The 27,914-nt window shown below is 39.0% G+C and overlaps 1 protein-coding gene across 11 annotated transcripts in view; it reads right to left on the bottom strand.

The window, feature by feature from the left end:
- The window catches only part of NEDD4L (NEDD4 like E3 ubiquitin protein ligase), a 367,521-nt gene that overhangs the window by 49,028 nt on the left and 290,579 nt on the right, over positions 1 to 27,914 (bottom strand). For 4 of the 11 annotated variants that reach the window (XM_048849463.2, XM_048849467.2, XM_048849457.2 and 1 more), the window contains 8 exons: positions 22,884 to 22,958; positions 20,363 to 20,422; positions 13,136 to 13,267; positions 12,490 to 12,609; positions 10,158 to 10,355; positions 3,802 to 3,879; positions 1,783 to 1,837; positions 1,637 to 1,693 (listed from right to left, as the gene is read on the bottom strand). In XM_048849463.2, the coding sequence (XP_048705420.1) occupies positions 1,637 to 1,693; positions 1,783 to 1,837; positions 3,802 to 3,879; positions 10,158 to 10,355; positions 12,490 to 12,609; positions 13,136 to 13,267; positions 20,363 to 20,422; positions 22,884 to 22,958 (775 nt within the window). The remainder of the gene's footprint in view (positions 1 to 1,636; positions 1,694 to 1,782; positions 1,838 to 3,801; positions 3,880 to 10,157; positions 10,356 to 12,489; positions 12,610 to 13,135; positions 13,268 to 20,362; positions 20,423 to 22,883; positions 22,959 to 27,914) is intronic. The other 7 variants (XM_048849464.2, XM_048849459.2, XM_048849465.2 and 4 more) reach the window with 5 other exon arrangements.

Genomic DNA, 27,914 nt, shown 5'->3' with positions numbered 1-27,914 from the left:
CATTGTACATACTATTTCATAAACTTGTAATTGGGACTTATACATTTATTATTTTATTAATATATATGAAACAGGAATATTACAACCATATCCTTACATTACTGCAATTGTGTACTGCATGAATATCATGTCATTATATTCCTTAGGAATACTGTGAAGACAGACACTATTATTAATATTGGGCAAGCCAAGTCACTGAACATTCTGCATAGTCTTTTGCTTAATATTGAGCATGAGGTTATCGCAAAGAAACTGGAACAAGTCCATTGTGATACCATTGATTTCACCCCTGCTGCTTGTCCACTGGTAACCACAGTGATGTAACAATGTGAGAACATGGGTGTTTTCTGGAAACAAGTATCACCAGGAAAAAACTGCTTTTTGCAGTTTGCCATCTGCAAAGCCAAAAAACCCCTGCATTTCAGGAGAGGGAATTGAGGGAGAAATTTCAAATAAAAAAATGTAAAATGTTTAATAATCACTAAAAATTCACTAGAAATCTGACTAATGTATACATTAAAATTTTCCTTTATATTTAGAGACAAACGTATGCTCAAATAACTTGAAGGGTCTGGCTAATTAAACTATTGAAAGACAGGGAATTACAGCAAGTGTAAATGTGACACTGTCTTAAATCAAGCTCTTTTCTTTTCTTGGACCCCTTGATAACAGGAGTTCAGGATAAATTGCTAACCTTAACTCTAAGATTCCATACATTTGTTGGCTAATTAAAATAATTAATAAAAGTGCAAAGAGCACTAAGAATTCCATAGTAATATTTGGAACAGGTTAATCTTGTTCTCTGCAAAGAATTTATTAGTTCAATTCCTTATTTCAAAGCAGGGTACCTCTTAAAAGCTAAGCATGCAATTAAAAAAAATCGCAATCTGTTTTACAGACAGTTTTTTTTAAATATAGAGAATAAGCATAGCAGTTAATACTACTGACACTAAAATAAAGTAAAAACCTAATACTGTCAAACCGGTAGAATGGTTTAAGATTTTAATTTTTACAGGTTTTGTGCAGCTATCCTCCCCACTTCCAATTTTTCTAAGGATATTTCATTGTCTCTATATTTTTATGTGAGGATTATCCCCATTAATAGGAACCCCTTTCAAATAAACCCGGCTGAAAGGTAAAAAATCTTCTATTAGACTGCCACTTATATTCAAGCAACAAAAATCCACACACTTGTTCCGAGATGCTGTATTAAGACAAGTCTACAATGAAACATCACTTACACTGGAACTTCAATAACAGAATTGGATAGATATTAACGGGGTGGGTGCAATAAAACATGCTACAAATAGAAAATAAGGTCAGAATTGGCATTGCCACAAGACCTTTTTAAGGAAGTGGGAGGGAAAATTACTTATCAGTGTTATTTCTTCCACTGCCTACATATGGACTTGTGGATACATCATCTTTTCTCATCTTATTTTCTATTCCTAGTGTGTATTTTAATTTATTAAATAAGTGCAAATAAGCCATGGGATCATCAACAACAACAAAGAATCCAAAATATCAGCAAAAACAAAGAAAACCACAAAGAAGAAATGTTAATGCTTCACAAGATCAGAGAGGGACAAAGCTTGATGAGCCAATTAAAAGCAAGCTTTTGGTGAATATACAGTACCGTATGAGGGCACTAAGTCTCTGGTATCAATGTCTCCACATATCAACACCTGGCTTCCTAAATGAAGAGTAAAATTATAAAGCTTTCACTTCAATATTTATTAACTCCCTTTGTCTACCTGCAGTAGTACCTAGGTGCTTACTTACTATGATCTATATAAAATGTTCTTCCATCCAAATGGATTCTTTCCTCCCAACCAGGCTGGAATTATAAAAAAAAAAAGAATGTTATTTAAAATAATATTACTGTATTACTGCACACGGCACAGAGAAATACATCACCTACATTTACTTAAGCTAGTTCTTTTTTTAAAATAAGTTAGAAGACACAGAACAATCACAGAAGGCTAACATCAAAGGCCAAGAAGTTAGCAAGATTCAAAGAGGGATTGGATGTTTATATGGATAGCAAGAGTGCCCAGAGTTATAACAGTAAATACTAAAAAGTTTTGGAAGAGATGTGAAATCTGCTGCTTCAGGGTTTAAGGCAAATCGGTAAATATAAAGGACAGGAGGAGATCTTCATAAGGGGTGGATTACCCCAATAGCTACTTTATGTCGTGTTTCTTGAACCCCTCTTTAAATCATAACGTGCTGGCCAATATCAGAAACAGGACCCTGGACTAGAAGGTCCATGTGTCTGATCCGCTATGACAATCCTTATGTTCCTATCCTCTCACCAATGGAAGCAGAAGACTTTTAGTACACCAAGCACCATTCAAAACCACCACCTACTCCATGTACTACCCCTAAACCTACTCCTACTCCATGATGTACCTTCTACATCATCTTCAGCCTTGTTTACAACAAAAAGATTAAACTATTTTAATTTCAATCTGCTTTTAAACAGGTTTAGTTAAACTCGTGCAAAAACCTATGCAAACACACACTCGTTTGATTTAAAAATGGCTTGTTCCAGTTTACCTTAAACCTGTTTCTGATCAACTTGCACTAAATGATATAAGCAGATTTAAATGATATATATTGACTTAAGAATGTCCAGACAGCATTTTGCTCAGTTTAAACTGAATCAATATAAAAATCACACCTTAGTTAAATGAGTGCAACTCTGCATGTAAACAAGCCCCCCCCCCCCCCGGACATAACTGCACACCCAATTTACATGAGAAAAATGCCAATAAAACAGCCTCCTGCACACCTATTTTTCTTTTAAAACTGCTTTAGTCTTGTGTTGTAACCAGCTAACAAATTATTGAAAGGTGTTAAACTGGGCCTACACTAGGTGCTAATTGGTATTTCAAGTCAAGGTAACGAATGAATTCCCTAAATTGATTTCAAAAACATCTTTTTGGTAGTCAAGACAGGGCCAGTTAGACTTCTTCCCAGCTGGATTAGATGCTGAGAGTGTTGGTGGAAACCAGGGGCCTGCCTCCGCTAATGTTTCCAGTGTTGCTAGTATCTTCCTCAGAGTGTCGACAAGACCAATGAGCACTACTGACATCAGGCACTGAATCAGAAGCACACGAAGAAATCCAAAATGTTCAGATATTACTTTCTGCCTTTAAGAGCAAAGCTTTTGATCAAGATAGAAAGTCTCTATAATTTACTTTGATTATGAAGCAAAGCAACAGTGTACTTCGGTTACTAATATAATCCCAAGTAACATTTGCATCACAGTGGTGGTTTTCTATGTGGAATGTAGAAGTGTCATTCAAAATCTAAATTAAACCATACTGCACACCACCTACTCCTTCTCCAAGACAGAACAAAATATTAAGTTAGATTTGTGAATGCCAATAAAACAACACAGGCAAAGAGATCTGCAAGCTAACTGACATAATTAATTCATAAATGTTCTTTGATTATAGGATGTGCCCTTCCTTAGACCCCACTGATTCAAGCTTGTATACTGTTTTAGTTTTCACAGCAACAACTTTCAACCATCCAGTGTCACACAGCCAATGATAAAGACATGGAGAAAGCTTCTGCATTCCTTGAACTTTCAGCTAAGCTAATAAGTGGTTGACCACTCCAAAAATGTTATTAGCAGGCTCTGGAAAGTGTATTCCTGTCACATTACTCAGATCACAATGTTATATACACACAATACACAGATTCACATACAGTATATGCAGAAAGTAGTATACATTCATTCTCAAAAGAGGTCTTTATGCATATAGTAAAATATGTCAAATTGATACTCACAGGAAGAGGGCCCAAATCATTAGGGTTCAAAGAAGCTTTTGATCTCAAATGCACTGGAAATTTCAGCCGTGGATCTTCCTGTAACATAAATACAGCACTGTAAATCCATAACAATTTAAACCACAAAGATGCTTCTTATTTACAGATATAATATGGTGCGTTAGATCAGAGCCAGTTCACTATTTATTAGTTTTCAGGACTCAAAACAGGTAACAATAGCTGTGTGGAAATTCTCTATTATTAGATATTTCTATCAGCTTATAAAAGACAGTCAAACCAAACTGCAGAGCTAGTATTCCATGTAATAAAATGAGGCACTTAATTGCTTTAAATGGATTAAGAGATATTATACATTGTATGGTAATACTTTATATGAATGCTTTGTCACCATTAGTAAGTCAATATTCAATCCAATAATACTCGTATAGCATAACAAATTGCCACACAAGCACTGTCAAAGTGCAAACCTTCAGGCAGCTATGAGAGTTACATACAATAAATCAGACTGGGATTCACAATGTGTTTGGGATTCTACACCTTGTGTCCATTTGTCATTGTTGTCCATTCTTGATTTTGTCAGGTTGCTACATAGCATGCCGGCATCTTTCTTTTCTCCTAGGGTTATGCACACTGTCATCTCCCTTGCTGCACTAAAAATCTGGACAGAAAGTTACCATGGGAAACTTCCTTATGAAAGCAAGTCAAAGTCCATATAATGCACATACTCATATAAAAATGGAAGAAGGGGTTTTTTTTAGACTATTATGAAGGCAAGAGATGGTTAGCCCTATGGTACATTCCTTTTTAAAAGTTTTGCACTTGGCCAACTCAAAACTAAGAAAACTGTGTGCGTCTCAGCTTTTACACTGTACTCATTACTATGGCACCAGAACATTTTCTGGTAGAAGGAGGTGACAATTTTGGCCTAGAATTTTTCATACTATTTTTGAATTGGTACATATTTGCAAGTCATGTCAAAGGCCAGGTATGGGTGTGTATTTTCTTTTCATCTCATTTTTTTCCTCATCGTAGTATTTTTTGTTACAGTTGCTAACAGGATAATAGCTGTTCAGTTCTGCATTATTTAAAAAGCAGGAAAGAGAAGGAAAAATATATCTTTCTATAGTGCCTTCTTTCCCCAGGCAAAATACAACCTTAACTTCACCATTTGCCACTTCATGATGAAACCAGCTTCAATTCTTTATTCCAGATGCAGACCACAATAGTATCACAGGTCCCTATTTACTGAATTTGTAAACACACTAACTTGTGGTTCCTGGTACAGAATTTCTTTTTTAAAATAGTCATTACTTTACATCACAGCTAACCAGGTCCAGGAATGCTCACCAATTATCAACAAGCCGAGAAAGCAGTTTGGCCATGTTAAGATTAATAGTTTCTAATATTTGTGTGGGTTTCAAATATTGTATTCAGGTTTGTGTTTTTCCAATGGCATTTATAATGGCAAAGGGAGCCATGATGATGCAGGATCTTTTCCTCCCTGGATATTTCATTTTCTGGATGTGTAGGAAGTCTTCTGGGAGCAGGGCATTCTCCAAGAAGGCCCTTATCCTTTGGAATGTACCCTCTGCATTGTTTGAGACTGACTGAATCTATTGACCTTCAGGAGACAAAAAGACAGGCTTTTACACAAGCTTTTAGGGAGGGGGATACTGCTTGGCAGCTGATGTTCAGGAATAGTGGAGTATTTCTGTTTTCTGCACTGTATGGTTTATTTAGTGATTGTTGCATCACGTGGGACGACTGCTAGATTCTCTCTGTCTATAATCAATTCTAATTTAAATAACTAATGGAGGGTTTAGAGCAAAATATGCACCTTTCTGTTTTTTTATAAATTTAGAGAGAAAAACTAACCGATCAGGCAGGAGAAGGCCATATCTCTCACTTATTTTGGAAAAAACGAGGAAGAGGAAGAAGAGCTTCTTATGTTCATATCACTGTATAAACATTAAATTAATGGCTGCCCGGATCCAAACAGTACAAATAAAATACCACAAGCAATCTAAATAAAACAAAAACCCATGGAAAACAAAGATACAAAAATATTTGGGCTTACCCAAATACTGCAGCACTTAAACTAAGAACCATCATTAGAGGCTTCTAATGTAGATAGAGATTACTTGGCACCAGCATGACATATAACAAATAAAAGTGCACGGTATTTAAAACTAAATCCAACCAGCAGCAATTACATTGCAGTGATGATGTGGAAAAGCTCGAGTATTTCATTACTAAGCTAGCTCAAATTACTAAAGTCATAGCTTGGATTGACAAGGCACAGTGGCTCCATATGCTAATCCATTCAATTTTTACACATTCACCCTCTATTTCTAGAGTTCCAAATTCAATATGAGGATTTGAAGTCACAGTGAAACCGTACAAGTGTTAGAATTAAATCACATAGACTCTTTGTCAGTGACATATACTGTAACTAATTAAAGCAGGGGATTGGTCCTGCTTTGAGTAGGGGGTTGACTAGATGACCTCCTGAGGTCCCTTCCAACCCTGATATTCTATGATTCTATGAAAACGACAAAAGTTAGCAAATTCAGATCTAAGGCTAAAAATCCAAACTGATGGTTTGGACTCTTAATTCATACTGAGTCTTACCTGAGTTTTCTTTGAATGTTAAATTCCATTAGAAAGGAAAATTATTTAAAAAGAAATGATTGCCAAAATAAATTGACAATGTGCTAATTTATTTTGTAAATACATAATTGTTAAATTTAAAATTAATTTACTGAACCTCTAAAGACATTATAGACCAACCGATAATTAGACAATATTTATAAACAGAGATAGTTAACTCAGGGTATGCCTACACGGCAAAAACTCTGTGGCACCGAGTCCCAAAGCTCAGGTCAACTGACTTGGGATCATGCTACAGCACTAACAGTAGTAGTGTGGATGTTCCCGCTGAGGCTGGCGTTCAGACTCTGAAACCTAGTGAGAGGTGTGGGTCTCTCAGCCTGAGTGGGAACATCCACACTGCTAGTTTTGCCTAATAACTTGAGCCTGAGTCAGTTGACCGGGGTCTGAGACTTGCTGCCACAGGTTTATGGGTTTTGTTTTTGTTTTGGTTTTTTTGCAATGTAGACATACCCACAGTAATCACTCTGACATATGGAGAACTGGTATAATTTTTTAAAAGTACCTTCCTATTCAACATCAGGCATCATATTAGAACTATTTTTAAACCTCAATATGATATCTCAGCCATTTATGTATTTCTCAAAACAATAAGATATTAGACATTATTATTATTGTTATTTATTAGGCTATGATTCAGAAAAGCACTTAACCATGTGAATATCAATCATATTCTTATTCAGCAAAGCACTTAATTAAGAGACTAATTTTAATCTGTGCTTAAGTCTTACCAAAGTCAATGGGAATTAAAAACACCCTTAAGCACTTTGGTGAATTCGGTGTAAGCGCTAATGAGAGCTCAGGACAATGTTCAGACAGTTCCTGGATCTGAGATTACAGTTCTATAATGATTGTGGAGGAATTTTTAAAAGCACAAATGGAGTTAGGTGCCCAAATCCCATTGAAAATGAATGGGAACTGGGCACCTGTCATTCGTACCTTTGAAAATCTCTCCCAGATATTAATATATAGATACAAACATATTCCTAAATTTCTATTGTTTAAGATTAAACTGATTTTGACTTCTACGCGCACAAACACAGGTCTCTCAAATCTGTTTTATGTAATTCAAATAGTGAGTGTTTTTAAAGGGGAAAAATATGTGTGTCCCAGCTGAGTCAGTACATACAAAACTATGAGTCAAGTAAATTTTTATGGTCAAGTTGTAAGTATGAAAATGAAATAGACCATTAAGTGTAAGTATTTTGAACAATAACACTATAATAAAAATGGGTGACTGTATAATCCAATGTGCTTCTAGAGTCGAGAGCGACAATGATGTGTTCCGACAGCAACAAACATCAGTCTAAGAAACGTGGCTACAAAGGAGCCAGCTAACTCCCAATCCAAAACTCACAAAGTCATTGTAGGGTAAAGAAAACATTATTCTGAGAACAAAATTTACAATGAACCACAAAGACCGACACTGAAGTAAAATCAAGGATCCAGCTAACAGAATTAGGCAAGGAAATTCAAAGTTAAAATTCCAGGCTGATACCATGTCCTTAAGGATGCCTAAATTCTGCAGCAGACAGTATATATCAGAGGTGGGCAAAGTACAGCCCGTGGGCCACATCTGGCCTGTGGGACTGTCCTGCCCGGCTCTTGAGCTCCCGGCTGGGGAGGCTAGCCCCCAACCCCTCCCCTGCTGTTCCCCCTTCCCCCACCATTCCGCCTGCTCCCCACCCCCTTACCATGCCGCTCACAGCAGCAGGAGCTTGCAGCCTTACTGCCCAGCTGGAGCCGCCAGCGCTCTGGCTTGCTGCTCCTGCTGGGCAGCGTGGTGGCGTGGCTGGCTCCGGCTGGGCAGTGGGGCTGCAAGCTCCTGCTGCTGTGAGCGGCATGGTAAGGGGGTGGGGAGCAGGCGGAATGGTTTGGATAAGGGGCAGAGTGTCTCGGGGGGCAGTCAGGGGACATGAAGCAGGGGACGGTTGGATGGGGTGGAGGCTGGGGGGAGACGCAGTCAGGGGACAGGGAGTAGTTGGATGGAGCGGAGGTTCTGAGGGGGTAGTCAGGGGATGGGGAACAGGGGAGATTGGATAGGCATGGGAGCCCCAGGGGGCCTGTCAGGGGGCGGGGGTGTGGATAGGGGGCGGGGCAGTCAGGGGACAGGGAGCAGGATGGGGTTGGTTAGGGGGTGGAGTCCCAGGGAGGGCAGTTAGGGGCGGGAAGGGGGCAGTCAGGGGACAAGGAGCAGGGTGGATTGGATGGGTCTGGGGTTCTGAGGGGGGCAGTCAGTGGGAGGGGGCGGAAAGGGGGTGGGGGCCAGGCTGTTTGGAGAGGCACAGCCTTCCCTACCCAGCCCTCCACACAGTTTTGCAACCCCAATGTGGCCCTCAGGCAAAAAAGTTTACCTACCCTTGGTATATATCATGCATAGTTCCAAGTAGGCAATGTATACACATAACCAGATAAATTAAGGATGGAGAACTGCCAAGAACATTATTCTCACAAAGCAAAACAAAAAACAAAAAACAAAAAAACCAAAAGGGCAGTTGAGTCCCTTGATTCTCCATTAACTTTTTAAAAAATAGTTTAGCTTCTCATTTTTTCTTTTTTAACATAGTACACAATAAAAAATTAAAGAAAAATGCGGAATACTGATGCAAGGCAGATAACATAGTAGAATCGTGATGACTGAAGAACATTTATTATAATCATTTTAATATGTGAGCAGTGAAAGGGACAATGAAATTTATTAAAATTATGAGAGAGCCTCAAACCTAAACAGTGGATCCAAAACACTTAGGAAGAGTGTGTGCCTTTGAAATCCAAACTCACTTAAATTTTGCAGATGGACAGTAGCTTTAGAATGGGCTAAGACAACACTCTAGGTTCAAACTCTGGGGTCTTCTAAATCTCTTTCGGGATTTTAAAATTTACGCCTAAATAAAATATCTGTTCAAAATGATGGTCTTGTCCACCGGTTTGTCAAATATACAGTGTATAGTACAGTATATAAAAGGCAACGACGTACTAGAAAAAGATGTGTAAATCCTCAAACAGCAGGAATAGGTATTACAACAGCCACTTCAGGATGTTAATTTGTTAGGTGCGTCACTGTTAAATCTTGGTATTACAGCAGTGCCCACAGGCTGCAGTCACATTCATGGCCCAATTGTGCTAAGTGCTGTACAAACTCTTAAGCAGACAAGGTTCCTGCATGATGAACTTACAATTTAATTAAAGACAAGACATAACATAGGCGCTGACTTCCACTGTTCCCGGTGGGTACCTGACCCCACCCCTGCACTGCCCTCACCCAGCCCCCATTCCACTCCTTCCCCAAAGTCCCTGCTTCCTTCCTGCCCCCAAGTCTCCGCCCCTGCCTCGCCTCTTCCCCGAGCGCACCACGTCCCCACTCCTCCCCACTCCATCCTGGAAAGTCCTAAGCACTGCCAAACAGCTGCTTGGCGATGGGAAGCTCTGGGAGGTAGGCGGAGCAGCGGGGACGCGGCGTGCTTGGCGGTGGCAGGGGGGGAAGCTTGGTTGCTGGTGGGCACAGAGCACCCACTAATTTTTCCCCATGGGTGCTCCAGCCCCGGAGCAACCCATGGAGTCGGTGCCTATGAGTACATGGAACAACAGCAAGGAGGGTATACAGGAGGGAAGACAAAAATAACCAGGTAAAAATATCCAGAAAACACCAACAGAGTTAAAATTTTATAAGCTAGAATTCATCTTACCCATGTGGTCGTCTTAGTATTATGATCAATGAAGAAAGGCCTGCCATTTGGAGCTATTCTCATCTCCCAGCCAGGTGGCAAGAAGCTCTGTGTCACTTTGTGTTGGGGCTTAGGAGAAGTATAGGGTGATGGCTGTGGAGACTGTGGGTTGGAAAGGGTGTCCTTGACAGTTCTGCGCACAGGAGAGTCCTTGGCACCCTGTGGAAAATGAGCAACATTAAGACTCCACAAATATCATTTTATATTATATTATGAATGACACTTGGTATCACGAGCTGAACACATTTTCAATGGGGATACAATTTACAGGAACAAGGGGTATCGCTATCTCAATCACTAATTTATTTTAAAATTGGCTGCTCCTTATTACATAATATGCTTTCATTGTGAAGGCCATGGTGTTTTATCACTTTCCTCTCCCAAAAATAGGGCTATTGTAGCTCACATCTTAGATACCTTTCTCTACTGCCTCTTTATAAATACCAAAAATCAATTTTATGTAAAAAAATACAGGCATTACTTTGCTGTTTGCATGGCACTGTATGTGACAAACATTTTAAAGCAAAAAAGTATAGATGAATAAAAGGCAGTGTAAGATACTTCAAATGCATTTTTCATCAATTAGTAACTGATTTCACCAACCAAAATGTTTAAAATAAGCATTAAGCAAGTTCCTAAAATAAAAGGAAAGTTCAAACTATTCAGACCAGTTTGTAACTACAGATAGTGGATAAAATTTTCAAAAGTGCCTCCTTTTCATTGACTTTCAACGAGACTACAAAACCTAACAGCCAGACTTCTAAAGGTATTTAGGCACCTAAAGATGGAGATAGGCGCCTAGTAGATTTTCAAAAGTGCATACACATTTAACTCCCAGAGAAATCAAGCCACTTCTGAATATGGGACCTGGGCACTTAAGTTTTACCCATTACAGTAACCACTTACTTTTAACTTTGTTTACTGCCTGGCTGAGTAACACTGATTATATTTTAATGACATATCTACAGATCAGTAAATGGCACAAATAAGTAGATACTGAAGCATGATTTGTAATCAAATACTTTTACATTTACCTCTATTATCTTATACATTTTATAATTCAGATACTTATAAATCTTGGATTTCAATATTGATTATATGAATCAGTTTTTCTTCATAATTCAAAATACAGGTATGGATTAAAAACTACCATTCTGGTAAGTTTGGTTCCTCTTTCAAAGTTAAATATCTATTATACGGTAGTCAAGAATATTTTTGCATATTTTAGATGCCACTTCTACAAGGAGATTCACCTGCTCTGGGTCCAGTGGAATTCCATTCCAGCAAAAACATTTATACAGGTGGATCACTTTGCATGATCAGTGCCTTATTTACTAATCTTGCATACTAGTGTACTGTTTATTATCCAGAAGTTCTCAGGCAAGAACAGTGATGTTCAAGGAGAGTAAACTGCAAATTATTATTATAGAGGAATACATTTACAGTATAAATAATTGACAAATTTTAAAATCTGGTTGCCTAAAATTATGGTCCTAAATATATATATGGCCTTTTTTCAGAAATGCTGAGTACTCACAAATCCCACTGAAGTCAATGGGCATTTCAGACCTTTGAAAATCAGGCACTTATTTTTAGTTGTTTTAATATGGATTTAGAATCTGAACTTTACGCATCTAGACTTGAAAAGTTTAGACCGCTGCCTTTACTTGTACCATAGTCCACAAAAACCATTCAGGAAAATTTTTTCCAATGAAGAAAGCTGACAGTTAAGTCTGTCCCTAAATCCAGGAGATATCTTCAAAAGCACTAAAAGGAAATAAAAATACCCTGCTGAAAAGAATGAAATACAAAATCAAAAGCTTTGAGATGTCCTTACTTCAACCACGGCTTTCCAAACTCAAGCTGCAGAGCCTTTACTTACAGTTTACTGCACTTGCCTTTCAAAATAAATGTTTTAGCTTTTGAGAATATTTCTAATTTGATGCTGTTGCAGCAAGAAGTTACGGTAATACATGTATTACAGGATATGCACACACAAATGAAACAAAGCAATGATAGCAAAGGTAACTATAGGAGAAAGAATATTCCCCATACCCAGCAATGAGTGTGAGAGTTGAGTAAGAAAAATTAGGCAATGTTACTGTACAAAATGAAGATGCACGTGAACAAAACTTCAGAAGAAAATATCATCATCATGAGGCAAAGCTAACAGAACAGGAGAGAAGAATGTATTGGCTGCAAAACTGGAATGAAAATAAAAGGTCAAACACAACAGAAAGAATGAGAAGTCAGGACAGAAGTGATCTTTGTTAGATGAGACAGGATTTCTTACCTCAAGTGGAGCAGATAAAGTTACTGTGGGTGAACTAAGGCTACGAGGCCGTCTTATCTGAGGCTCACTTAGATGGTTGTTACTGTTTGTTGCTGACCCAACTGCACCATCTTCTGCAAGCTATTTCAGGGGCAAAAACAAGTTAGCTAAGTGTCAGGATCATGTTTATCTGCAGTTAGGCTGTTTAAAAGAAAGCCATAAGTACTCTGTTAATCCTTTTCTAAATAAGCTTTAAATATATTATTTCAAAAAGCACGTTCAATGGAATTAAAAATGATTCATGCTTTAAATAATGAACAACTGCTTAGGCAAGAACAAACTACTATAAATGGCTTTATTAGTACACAGATTAAAATCCTCATTTTGAATTTGATTCTAAAATTTTTCCCTGAATATATTTACTATCTCTCTCATTTCTCACCACTGTGGTTATATCTTTATTCTGGCCCTAACAGAAATTTAGCAAACATAATCTTAATCACTGTAAATCTTCCTGGTTAAATGTAATAACTTTATTCTAAATTGCCAATGCACTGCATAGACTGTTTCTGTTTAAGAACCTTAAAACAGCTTTTCAAAGGGAACTAGACCCAACACATTTTAAGCATTCTGTTGTATTGTTTAATTTCAACAGCAAACTCCATACCTGCATAATGGGCCGAGTCCAAGTTGTGGTTCGATTGTTATGATTGACATAATATGTACGTCCCTTAGCATCTTTTCTTTCTTCCCAGCCTGAAGGTAAGCCTGGTGTAGTATGTACATAGGCCACTGATGGCTGTTTATGCAAAAAAATTGTGTATCATTATTTTGTGGTAGCTTGAAAAAAATTAATTATCTTCAGAAGTCTGCTTATGCCATTCTTTCAATCAAATACAGTGGAAAATTTGGAAATGTGTGTCTTCAAATTTCTCTCTAACACAGGCTCTCTTTCTCATATATCTGACCCAACACCTGCCTCCCTTCCACACGCAGGTAGTCCGGTTCACATTTGCATAGCTACAGGTGCTTTGTTCAGAAAACAGCTCAGCTTCCATGTCGTGAAACTAAAGGAGCTACAAAAGAAACAGGAGACTACACATTATGGTAGGAACTGCTTTCACTGTTTCCCCTTTGTTAGAGGTAGTATTTATTCACTAAAGTTGCTATACATGAGTCACTGCTAGAGAGGCCACGTAGCCTAAAGGAAAAGTCAAGAACTCCTAAATTCTCACTTGGGCTCTCCCATGGACTGGGTAAGCAGCCTTAGGTCAGTCACAGTTTTCACCTCTGTAAAATGGAGGGAATAAATAACCTACCTCATAGGGTGTAGTATAGATTAAGTCATTATTGTTCAGGCGACAGTTTGTAAATGCTAAGAAAGAATGCAAATAGATTCAGGGATGGAAGTCCTGCTTAAATTTTCTGAGACTCACTATCCACCTTAAAGATAAAGCCATGGTCCCACCATCCTGCAACCTCCCCCCAAAATACAAAGTGATGTGTGTGTCATCAGAATAGGAAAAGACGTTTCTTCCACTATCTTCCACAACTCCCTTAGTACAGGGGACATATTAGCAAGCAATGGAAAAGGAGGACATGAATGTAAAATGTGTCAACATACAGATAATGGTGGTGCAAAAAAGACCAGCCTCAAGAGCTAATTCCCAGAGTGACCAGAAGAAGGCGCCAGAGAAGTGGTGAGGGTGCGCCCCGTCACAGGTAGATACTTAGCTGGTATAAATTGGTGTAACTCCAGTAAGCATCTGGCCCTTAATAAATTTGTACTGGGTTCACTGGGTTCATTATTTTCAGGAGACTTTTCTGCTGAAAAGTCCTTTTCATTTTGTTGGACAAGCTTCTGGAGTCTAATTAATCCACAGGTATGTGGTGAGAGACCTGAAGAACTTGCAGGGAGCCAGCAGTAGCCTTTCAATAAGCCTAGATTATTGAGAGAATCTTTAAATTCTGGAGTCTCTTCTTTCTTATGACCAAGTTTTGATTGGCAGGAGAATGATGAAATCAAATGCCTCTATCACAAGACCCGGCAAGAGAAAGCAAGTGCCTAAGCTTAATTGTCTTGTCAGTTTCTGTGTAATGTTTTATTTTAGCATCAGTACCACTAATCCCCTTAGAAGTAGGCAGCTTTCTAGCTATAAGGAAGTGTACTAAGGCCCCTTCTTACTGTAATCTGCTTTTTAGAATGGCTTTCCTTGTGTGGACTGCAACAATAGATGTGACATTCTCTTATAGATATAAAAGGACAAATAACTTCCTCTCACAGAAGTCAAAATAAAAATATTGATGTTAAGGCAGACGAGCAGTGCCAGAATTTTATCTAACGTGGAAGCACAGCAAGGTGGGTAGGGAGAATGCCTGTATTTAAGCAGTTAAACTGATTTTGTTCATAACCTGTGAGTTTCACATTGAGCGTAGTAGTATTGATGTTATAACAAGTGCCAGTATCTGGATCTGGAAGAAATCGACCTGACAGCTGAACCAGAGAAAGAATCTATGCTCATGTCCAAGCTGTACATAGCCATTGTGCCTCTTTTAACACTGCTTGAGGGGAGAGAAGAAACCCTGTCTGCTGCATGCAAGAGAAAATTTAAGAGCTCTTTAAAGCCTGTTCAGATAAGAGAAGCTGAGACAAGCCTGTTTCTAAAAGGAGCCACATTAAAACACCAAAACAAAAACACAAACAGAAGAAAAGGATTGTAAAGTCTTGCCACTGTCTGACAACCTGCAGTTGATGCAAATAATTGAAGTAGGCTGAAAAACTCAGTTACCCTTTACTCTAGACTCAGAGGAGAGATTCCTCCAATGCTCATTCACACTGTGCAATGAAGCCAGACATTTAAGGCAATTACCCAGCACACAAGCCAAAGGACCATATACATTTTGCAGATGGAACATTTCTTACATCTTTGACGTTCTTTTCAGATGTTAAGCAAAAAGGGAAAGAACAGATTTTGCAAGTTTGTCATGCTCTTGCTCCATATTTAGACAGAAATCAGACTATAAAGGTCTCATGTTTGTTTAACAGCATAGGGTGTGATGTTGCAATTTCAAGTAAGCCATGGAAAAGGTATGCAACTGAAGAAAGTAGCAAGAAAACGTGAGGACTGAAGTATTGTTCGGGGAGGGGAGGGGGATTTTCTGCTGGTTCTCAGTGTGCAATCTTCCTTACTTATTGTGTAAAAAGCAGCAGTTTCTTTAACTACTGAGATTCCACTTACATTACAGCCAGTTCTTGTTCTGATGCTTTTGCCAGTAGCAAGAAATAATGGTGGAGATCAGAGGTGAGTGTTATCATGGGAAAGCTGAGGAGAGGAACATAGTGTCCTTCAGCACGTCAGGAAGCTCAGGAAGCAAAGGCCAGCACCTCTGAAATTCTGCACTGAACTACTTTTCATATACAGATACCTCAGTACCAGGGAGTATTTCTTATACCAATACCTGATCTCAGGGTATCAATCAGTAAGCAAGGATGTACCAACAGCATGTTTTCGTGGGCATATAGGCGACACATGGGGGGCATGCAGGGTCAAGTGTCCGCCCCAGATTTCTGCTCAGCCTGCTGGAGGGTGGGGAGGGGGAAGGACAGGGGCTCTGTCCCTCTCCCATTGCGCCTGCCCCTGGCACGTTCGGCCCCTGTCCCTGGCAGCTGGGCCCAGGCAGAGAGCAGAAGGCGCGGGATGGAGCTGCTTCTCATGCCAGCTGAGGATGGCTGCTCCGGGTCGCTGCTCTACGCAGCACGGTGGCTGCCTGCGAGAACCTGGAGTGCCCCCCACTCCCCGCCAATCATGTTTCCATCTCACTCAGCCCCCCTATCCCTGGCAGCTGGGTTTTGGCAGGGAGTGGAAGGGGCGGGATGCCACCTCCCCAGGCGGGCTCTCTCTCAGGCAGCTGCCATGCTGCACAGAGGCAGCGACCTGGAGCAGCCACCCTCAGAAGAGGCTCCTTCCCGCCGCCTCCTCTCCCTATCTGGGCCCGGCTGCTAGGGAGAGCAGCCAATCGAGCCGGAAACTGTGCTGCGGGGAGGCGCAGCAGGACGACAGAGCCCCCACCTGGTAACTCTGGTGCGGTGGGGAGAGCACGGCAGTCCCTGGGCTGGGCGCAGGGCTGCCACCGGGAGCAGGTTCCCTGACCTCTGCCAGGGGTATGGGCATTGCTCACACCGCCCCTGCTGAGGTGTCCATGAGCTCTGGGAGGACAATGGTGCTTTGAGCGTCTCCGGGCCGGGCTGGCCCCAGCCATGCCCAAAGGCACGTGCTCCATGCCCATGTGGCCCCAGCCTCCCAGGAGCCGATGGGATTGGTTGCCCTGGCCCAGGGAGGTGGGGCTGAAAGTCCCTTCCAGTAGCAATACATGGGGTGGTCACATGTCCTCCCTCCCTGCCCCCAAGTATCAGGAAGGACACTTTGTCCGTGAGTTTTAAATCCTACTAGTTCAAATGTGGCTCAATTCTGCAAGGTGCTGGACACTCCTGTGAGGTGTTGAGTAACTTTAAATTCCCACTGAGGTTAGGATTCCCACTGGAAAACTGTAACGAAGAGGCATTAGTAGGGTGTATCATGGAAGCAGCTTAATGCACCAGAAACCATGAGGTTTCACTGCTAGAAAAACACATGGGGTAACTGCTTAAATGATGGAAATGGAAATGTCGTATAGGAAATATCACTACTGGATTCTTATCTATAGAACACTATAGCATTTATGTTCAATTTAAAGAGGAAAAAAATCTCATTACCAGGTAGGAAAGTCATTCACAACAATAATGTGGCTGAAAGTACAGCGGACCCTCGCACCTTAGAGACTAACAAATTTATTTGAGCATAAGCTTTCGTGAGCTACAGCGCACTTCATCGGAAATGCCACAAGTACTCCTTTTCTAAAAGTTTATTTTTCTTGTTAAAATATTGTGGCATCTAAATTTCCAGTTACTTTTGATAAAACATCCACCAGAGAATTTAAAGGCTGATGCCTTACAGGTTCTGCACATGGATCATATGCTGCATGAGGCCTGAAGTAAGGCTACCTAGCGATACAGATACCTGTGTGTTCAGTAACATCACAAATCTCTCAGGCCTGATTCACCATCATAATTACACTGCAATCTAACAACCTCTTTTTTGTGTAGCCTTATAAAACAGCAATTCATGTTGTACATTCACCCTGTTACAAAATAGATATTGTAAAGCAAGTTGAGACAGTGGAAAACAATTGACCCAGAGATTGAAAAAGTGAATGACAATGCACTGTGGGTCACAGTATCTCTATGTCACCCACAGATCACTTTTGAAATCCAAGGTGCATTAGTTTTCCTTATTTAAAGCTCCAGCAACATATTATTCAGTAGCTCCCTCATCTGCTTTACCCTCTGATCAGATTCCCTATCAATTCCAGAACTCTTCTTTGAACTATTACAGTAGCCAGTGCTAAGAGAATTCTTTCATTTAAAGGCAAATGCTTCATGTGGTTGAGCTGAAAAACAGCCTCCATGGTTCAAAGAAAAAATCAGGAGTCCAGGAAAAGTAAAGAATGGGTAGAAAGTTGACCATCTATTTAAGAAAAAGGAGGAAATAGAAGGGGAGGAGAAGAGGAATTAGTTAAACAAATCTGGCTGAGACAGCTCGAAATCCTGATTCAATCACTTCCTAAATGGTCATGATTTGGGGTGTTCTAGCTATTGATTAGCTTGTCAGAACAAAAGTAGTTTAGGTCACATGACTCTCAGCCAACAGGTGAGGCGTTCATCTGTTCTAGGGTTTGAGGTACTGTATACAAATACATGCATTCATTGTACTGAGAGGCTATTGAAATTCTCAACAATATACATTTTTTTAAAAGTGGCTACCTCAGAGGCTTTCAAGGAAGTTTTTAAATCACTTGATTTTAATCACATACATTGTATTCAAGACAAAACCAAAAGGATGTTTTAAGTCCATTAGTGAATATTGCCAATAGCAGGTTTGACTTACAGGGAGCTATGAGGACAGTCACAAACGAAAAGAGTCACTAGAGGTGGAACCATTAAAGATCACATATAGCAACACGTCTCTTCCTTTTTGTTGTCTCCTAACGCCTTATAAACTGAATCCAGTTATTGGCAGCATTCCTTTGTAATATAAACTGAGCTTTGCAATCCAAAATAGAGACTCAGAGGCAATCCATTTAAAACACATTAAATTAGAACTTTCAGTTCTCTTTACCAGTACTTTATGCATTCTCAAAGGTAAACTATATTTTCTTTACTGGTTTCCTTTCATAAGATAAATCAGAGATGGGAGACACTTATGCAAATTATCTTGTTCATCCTCTTGCCATTTGTGATAACTAGTGCTTTGTCCAGTCTACTTTTACCATAAAACATTTCAAGGGAAAATAATCAGTTTCCTCTGAGACTTTCAATAAAGCTCTTAAAAGCAATCCAATTAAAAAACATTGTGTATTTACACACACACAAATATATATCAATGCACATTCAAAGAAGCACCCACTTTACATAATCATGTATCAAAATTTGCTCATCTTCTGTAATTGACTTAAGTGAAAAACAAGGCCCCCTGCAATACAATAGACAGATCTCGTATCATTACACTGTACATTAATATTTTGTGCATTAATTTCAATGTGCTATCTAAACACTGAAGGTCTACATTGGCATGGTAAATGCATAATCAATATGAATGTAAAAATTCAACAAGAATTTCCTTGTACCAGGCCTCAATATATTTGGCTATCACATCAACATTGCATGCCTATTTTGGAATACAGTGGCGTTACTGACCAGGCATTCATAGATTAGCTCTAATCTGAATTCAGTTTTTAGTAGAGGAATATAAAATTGTATAAAACGTGTGTAATTAATGGAACTATCTGCCAACAAAAGACTGGATTTACATTAGAAATTAATACAGAACATTTTGTCTGCTTTACGTGGTTATTAATCAGCTTTTCCACAGATATCAAAGGCATTTCTGTGTTTGTGAAAGGTATTGACACTTAATTCAAGGTACAAGGTACGTTTCCTTAAAGTTCAATAAAGAACATATGCAGTGCTTTACACAACGGTGCCTTGATCCCTGAATTAGGGCCTCATGCTACTTCCACAATAAAAATAAATATATATATATAACTGGTTTTCATTGGTGCACATATATATTTATAAAAGCTGAATATATTTATTATTGGACAATCCACTTGCTTTAGGTTCACATTTAATCAGATTGCAAGTGTATGGGATAGCTTCACAAACTACATTACGCAAAATGGTTTCAGAATATCAAACTTCCAGTTTAAACATTGTAAAATATTTTCTTGAAACATTCAGAGTCAAATATCCAGCACTGGGCTAGTTAATGACACAAGGAAAGTAAAACTTGGTAGTATACAAAGACCATATACTACACTGAGAATTACATGGGTATATCCCTCTGCCTGCATGGTTTTCAAAGCAGGATCCAGGCCTAAGAATAAAACTGAATAAGTCTATTGTTAAGTCAGCACAAATGGTAAGTGCTATATTTTAAAGGGTCTCCTTGTATAATCAACATTGCAATTAGTATTGCATTTAAAAATAAAGTGCTATATCTTTCCATTTTTTAGCACTAGTCAATGGTATTTTCCAAGAGTGTCACTCTGTTTAAAAATCAATTGCATTATATCTGTATCTTTACAGTATGCTAATATTACTGTGATATTATCATACTACTTGAAAAGATTATTTCAAGGTAAAAGGTGAAAAACAAACGTTAAAACTTAGCTAGGGTTTCTGAAAAGTTTAAACCAATACACTGCTGCTGTATGAAAAAATGTCCAGTGTCATAAAAGATGCTAAACCCAACCCATATTTCATTTACAGAAAGTGTTTGATAAAGAGTATTATTACCGTTGGTTCTTCACCACCTGTGACAGTTGAAGAACGAGCTCTCCTAGATGGACCACTCTGCTGTTAAATGATAATTAATGTTACAGATAAGTATGTTTAGTGATGAAGGTAATAGATTATGCTCACATCTTCAGGAATCATAGCCACTCTCTCACACTTTTTAATGGAGAGCAATTAGACTGAAGTAATGTTAAATAAAAGATAGCAGCAAGAAAAATGAAGCCATCGATCACTGATAACCCAGATGAACACATCACTTATAAATTCAAAGACTGAGGCACTAGTCTAATAGCTTTGGTGCAGGATTCTCTATATACACTAGTGCTATAATGTAAGGTGTTTAAATAATTACTTTTCCAAACAAAAACAATTTTACATCTTCAGCTCTACAAGCATAAAGCGCAGACATTTAGAAACGAAGAGGCAATTTTCTGGCTAGCAGTGAGCGCACAGCCCTGTGAAAAGTCATAATAGTAATAATAATAATAATAATAATAAAAGAAATTGGTGTTCCAAGTTTTCAGTAAGGAGCAATATGTTCCAGGACAGACAGCTTAATTAGAAATAAAGGAAGGGTTTAGTTGCTAGAGGAAAAATGACTGTTAGTTCAGTAGAGATTGATGATTGGTTAGATCAGGTATGTCCCAGTTTTAAAGTAATGCTTTTTTATACTGCTGTTTTGAGCACCTAATTTCATGTAGTAAACATTTTAAAACAATAAACTGAAGGAAGAGTCATAACAAAGCCTAACCTTATACACCAGTTAAAACAACCCACAAACCACAAAGGACAGAAGTGAATCAAAAATACTGAAAAAGCAGAAGCTCGCTGGTGCAGATTCCAGCACAAGCCAATCACTTATAATAGAGAGGAGAGACCGTTTGAGTATGCTTTTGCTGCGAGCCACAATATTTTTAATGCAGTAGGATAAATAAGTAGGTAGTACTTTATATACATTTCCCTTGAACACATACAGAAACATCTATTACTGCAAAGCCACCATTTCATAATGACATATATAGAATCATTAGATAATCTCCAGCTTTACGGTGAATTTAATCAATAAAAATAGGAAAAAAAATGTCAACTGTTTAATACAATGACAAATTTATATTAAAAAACTTAGCCAATTTCAAATACAAAACTGGCTGAATCACACCAATTTAACAATAAAAAAGATGACAATTATTCATATTTTGTTATTTCCTGAAGATACAAGTTCTAATGATCCTTTTCATTTGTATGTCCATATTTACAGTTCTGGTAAAAAATGGGGAAATGATTTCTGCAGAAGGTTCTATAGGAAATATTGTCAATTTTTTGTTGAAATATCATCCGTTACGAAATATTCTGGCCAGCCACAGTCAAAGGCTGATCTACTGCAACTTTATTCTAGGTTACTCTATCTGCGACACCACCACTTTGCCCAATTCTACGGAAAAAAATGTAGAGCTTGCTGGACATCAGCAGTAAAGTGCTAAATAACTATAGAGTAAAAGAGAACCCAAAGATACCTTTCCTGTTTAACAACCACCTTGGGATGTGGATTCTTTTCCTGTTTAAAGGGATTCAGTTAATTTCTTAGCTACTATATTAGGAAAACCTTGTTGACATATCATATTGGTCAGAAAATTATTGTGGCCGTTAGATTTTGGTTTTACATGGCCCTTCATAAAGGGGATTGTTAAAGCTGGTTGAAATACTAGCCAATTTCTTTTTATTTAAATTGGAAAAGTTTTCCACTAACTTGCAACTTGCTGCAAATTTTTTCACATTTCAAAAAGTGTTGATTTCGCCTCCACTCCCACCACCTCTATGGGTGTGTGTCTATTTCTTTTTTTACGTTTCTTCACAGGCCAGAAAATGTTATGGTAACACTTCTGTGCAAATTTTGAATGGCTTTAAATAATATTGACACACAAAAACAAAAACCCATGCACAAAACAGTCCATGAATTTTCAAGTATAACAACCCCTATTCCCCACTCTCCAAAAAAAAACAACCCCCCCCCCCAACCACTGCCCACCTCTCAAATTTAATGAAAAATGTCACCAGTTTTGCCCAGTTCTAATTATATAGCTCCCTGTAAGCCCAGGTATAAGTTTATTTCAAAATGTGTGTATTTGATTTTCCAAAAACCTAGCACTGGGCCAAATTCCCTCAGTGACACCCAGCTCCAGATTTCAGAGATGTAAATGAGGCCAGAACTAGATGCATGGGCTCAAATCCTGGCCCCAATGACGTCAATGGTAAAACTTTGATCAACTTCAGTGGGGCCACGATTTCATCCACTGTCTTTAATCGTCTTGACTTAATCTTTTGTAAAACCAGTAAAACCGCATTACTATGTTGACCTACGCAACATGATCTTAATTTGGAATCAGTTACAGATTCGTACAGTCATATTCCTACCACCTCTGTATAAATATTCTGAAGCCACTGCAACAGGAAAAGGCTCCACTCAGAACCAAAGAATATTTAAAACAAAGTATAGAAGAAATAAAAATTAGCTTTGATTTACCAGTGATAAGTGAGATTGTTCAGCAACTGCATCTGTTACACTGCAAGATCTCAATCTTGAAGAAGGATCTCTCTGCTGAAAGAAAGGAGAAACTTCCTAAATTGTAATGCATTAAATACATATGGATTTTCATTTTATCAAATTCATTTCTATTTTTCAATATTACTCTCTGAGTCCAAAATAAACCATGCTTTCCCTGCAATCTCCATCTCCTTTATATTTCTACATAACCTTGTGTCACAATCAAAAACCATTCTCTTAAATTCTCAGCATTTCACCCTGGGCTTGTTTTGAACTAACTGGAAACAGAAAGAAGCGAGCCACACATCTCGTCCTGTTATTTAACAGTCCAGTTATGGATGTCTTACGAACAGACTTCAAGGGAGGAGGGCTGGCTACTTGGCAACTTCTCCGGGAAAATACACAGCAGATTAAACAGTCCTGTAACTGGCAGCAAGGTGGGAAGGCTGACCCCAAATGAAATGGCTGAGTGAAAGTTCCATGGTGCTTTTGACAGTCTGTTTCTATGTAGCTTCGGAGGACAGAGCTCAGGGAATATGGGATGGGACTGGGCAGTATAAAGAAAAATACAAAAACTTTGCTTGACTCTCTGGGGCTCTCAATGCAGCCCCTCACTAACCTATAGGATGGAACTCACTTCACATGAAGAGTCTATACAAGATTCCCTGCGCCAAATAAATGCTGCATTTGTCACCCACATAGGGGCAGGGAAGGGTGCTGCTCCCACACAAGAGTGATTAAGTGGATCCAATGCCCACATTACCCTGTGCACTGAGGGCTGAAAGCTCTATTCCAGAACACATGTTGGAATAGTGGCTATGGTGGATCTTTGTTGGAACCCAGTGCCCTGGTCATGGGTTGGTAGGATGAATGCATTATCAAACGTACTCCCAAGAATCAATTCCTACCTTAAAAAGATAGAAATAGTAAGAACACCTGCAGGTGTAAAATGTGAATTCATTGTATACAGACTGCAACTGTGTCCGCGCTGCAGTGGAAATCATGATTTGCCACCTAAATAGACATACCTGTGCTAGCTTTAATCCAGCTAGCATGCTAGAAATAGCAGACAGTACATACCCAGGGTCCTGGGTGAGCTTGTTCAACCCATATTGAAGCCTGTGCCCATGCCTTTTTACTGCTATTTTTAGCATAGTAGCTAGATAAAAGCAAGAGTGGGCATGTCTACCTGGGCTGCAAGTCACATCTTCCACTGCTGTGCAGACATAAGTCTGTGATGAAAGTGCAGTTAATAGTAATATGTAACTGATATCAACTCAGTAATTTAACACAGAAGTTGACCAATTCATTAGGATTAGAACAGATATTACTCTTAGTCTTCTGTCATTCTGTATCGGTATTTATATTGTACCTATCACGACAGTATCTGTAGTCATAATAAACATTACAGGTGGTATAATAAAGAGACATTTAATAACTATTAGGCATGTGCTTTAGTTGTCTGTGTGCGCTGCTGTCCCTCTTTTTTAAAAATCAGGTTTTCCTGTGTTTTTTATCAGCTCCTACTGGATTTGGTGAAAATAGACACTCTTATCTGCAGACAGGTACCTACCACTTGAGCTTTACATTGCAGTGCAAGCTTTTTCCTGCCTTAAAGAACTGGTTCCTTTATTAAGACATTTGTATCCCCTGTCAAAAAAACAGCCTAGCACCATACGGCGCTATCATAGTGAGTAAAAGACTGATGGGGAACAGAGTATGAACTCACTGCAGACTAAGGTTCTTAATGGCGGTCAAACGATAAGAGAGCATCTGTGATCTTAGAAGTCCTCCATCCCACATGATTTCTGAACCACAAACGAAAGGAAGCCTCAAGAATGCAATATGTAGCATGTCCAGCTCTTATGCTGCGGGAAAACTGTCTGTCTCTTACCTATATTTTTTGAGGATAAAATCTGGAGTTGACTAGACAGAGACTCAGATGGATTACCCAGCTTTCCAGGTGAATACGAAGATTATGGACTTCTTAAAAAAACCTATTTTGACAATCATAGCAATTAAATGTCTCTTCACGTTATGCTAGACACTGCTTCCCATTACTGCAAAGGGAACTAAGGCTTTGAGAAAAATACCCAATATCATAAGACATGATTAAGGTCCTACGTAATTTGCAATATTGAGGAAATTGCAGCTCCTGCAACATTAGACTTCTGCCGCAATTTTGATTTTAATTAGCTTACTTTGGACCCTATTTTCACACACAATTTTGCATACATATTGAGTTTGCAACACACACTCGTTTCCCTATTAGTACAGTAGAACTCCATTTATCAGAGCTGATGGCAGCTAGGGCTTGGGCTGTCAGCCCCGCACATTAATGATTGTAATATAGTTGCAGCAAAATGTCTGATATCGAAAAAATTAGCAGGCATAACATAATATTTGAGTGTTTATATTGTTACAGCAAATTTTTCTTAATCAAATAGGACTTCTCTGGCTTTTCCAAATAACCACGATCAATAAAAGGTCCATTATTACTTTCCCATGATTTTCCGTGTCTTGCCCACAACTCAGACAAAATTATTTGATAATCATCCCGCAACTGAAGTAGGGTCTTACTCATGATAGAACTGAGAGAATTATCAACACTAAGCGTGACACAAAGTAATACTGGTAAATGACTGAATTGCATTTCCTGTCCCCAGTCACAAAGACAGAGGTCAGGATTACAAAAAACTGCACCATATGGAGACCTAACAGTTCTAGACACAGCTTACTTAGAGAATTACCCTTCGCATGCATGGACCTCAACACATCACTACAATGCAGCAGTGAGAGTGAGGGTCCAAAGGCTGCACATTCCCATCCCCTTTTTATTTAAAAGGGGTCTCATTTTAGAACTAGTGTGAGGGGGGAAGGGACTAGTTTATTGATGAGCCCCAAATAATCACCCTGCTAGATCTTTAAAAATACCAGTGCTGGTCCCACTCAATTTTTCACACTGAAATGTAAGCCTGAACAGGTGGCTTTTCCTTTCTACTTCAAAGCACAGGCTACTTCCATAGAAATTGGCTTTATAAACAAACTGACTCAAAATGAACACAAATTACGGCCCTAAGCCTTCTCAGATTTGGCAGCAACTAAGGTTCCTTCTCAAAGACTGTTCTTCACAGATCCCCTCTCTCTGTGCAGACAACCACTCCCATCTCCTTTATACCTAGGGTAGGGTTAAAGGTTCACCTGCAACAACGGACCAGGGCTCAGCAACACCTGTCAGGCTCAACACCTGCTAACAAGGCAGGTTGTCAGGATAACACTGCCTCCATGTCCACTGCATGCATCCGATGAAGTGAGCTGTAGCTCACGAAAGCTTATGCTCAAATAAGTTGTTAGTCTCTAAGGTGCCACAAGTCCTCCTTTTCTCTTTGCGGATACAGACTAACATGGCTGCTATTCTGAAACATGTTAAAAAACACATGCACTTTATAATATCCTCATATAGTGTACTAGCTTCACATACTAGCATCTGGACTTTAGATTCAAGGCATTAGGCCTAGTGTCACTGATTTTTCTATTACTCATGAGAATTCCATAAGATGGAAAGAAAATCAATCAGCTTCAAAACAACCTCTCACTTTGAACCGTATTCTCTCCTTCTAGCATCAGCAACGCTCCTTCTTAATTGAATTGTTGCAAGTTAGAAGCCTATTAATTTAGCTGACAAGCACTGTTTGTGTGTCAGCTTCTTTCTGGATACCTTATTGCACTGCTTTTCTATATCGTCTGAATGAGATTGCAGGTTCTATGCGTAGAAATAGATCTTGGGTATTTTTAGACTGTTTATTTGCACAATTCATATCTCAGACATTCTATGCAGAGGACAACTGGCAAACAATATATGAATAATGGGATAACTGTGAACTAGAGATATACAAACTATCTGGCCTGTTTAAAGAATGATTCAGACTGACACTCCCAGGTGCTTCGGGAATACAAATAAACAACAACATAAAGTAAAAAGAACAGGAGTACTTGTGGCACCTTAGAGTCTAACAAATTTAGACAGAATGGGCCATCTTAATTATCAAAGAAAAAGTTTTTTTTCTCCTGCTGATAATAGCTCATCTTAATTAATTAGCCTCTCACAGTTTGTATGGCAACTTCGTGTGTGTGTGTGTGTGTGTGTGTGTGTGTGTGTGTGTGTGTGTGTGTGTGTGTGTGTGTGTGTGTGTGTGTGTGTGTGTGTGTGTGTGTGTGTGTGTGTGTGTGTGTTCGTGTTCGTGTTCGTGTTCGTGTTCGTTCTTACTATATGTTCTATTCTATGCATCCGATGAAGTGGGCTGTAGCCCAGGAAAGCTTATGCTCTAATAAATCTGTTAGTCTATAAGGTGCCACAAATACTCCTGTTCTTTTTGCAGATACAGACTAACACGGCTGCTACTCTGAAACTTAACATAAAGTAAGTTAATAAGGTGAGTCTCAGAACCTTCAGTCTTTCCCCAAAAGATTCAAACTTGTTAGATCAAAAATTGTATTAAGAGTACACACAAAGTGAAAATCAGTTTTTAAAAAAGAAAATCTCATTTTGCTGCCACATACACTATGTGTGGGACAAAAATTATTATTGATGTATCTTATTTTAGACAATTTTTTCAGCCAAAGCTATTGGTTCCATGTGGCTAGTCTCCTGTCCCCAGCATCGCTATGAAATTAGTGGGTATCCACAAAGGCACCAGGCTCTACCATGTAAGTTCTGGTTGCAGGATTGGGGCTACAGAGTCTGCTAAACTAGCCAGCAGCTGACATTCAAATCATCATATCTATTCAAATAGGCTCTGAGTAGAATTTACATCTACTTAATTTTGTAAAGTAATACTTAACCAGAACATATCTCAATTTAGGCTTCTTATCTCCTGAACTGCAATAAGATGTCCTATGAGACAACAATATACTCAGTTTCCTATATTGGATTCAGTATTTACCATTGTTTATTTTATCAGACACGAAACATTCCCACACTTGCAATCATATTACTCGTCCTCCATGATA

Source organism: Caretta caretta, chromosome 5 (genome assembly GCF_965140235.1).
Source record: "Caretta caretta isolate rCarCar2 chromosome 5, rCarCar1.hap1, whole genome shotgun sequence".
Lineage (NCBI taxonomy): Eukaryota > Metazoa > Chordata > Testudines > Cheloniidae > Caretta > Caretta caretta.
The sequence above is the reverse complement of the archived record's forward strand: the minus strand, read 5'-3'. Positions and strand labels throughout refer to the sequence as shown.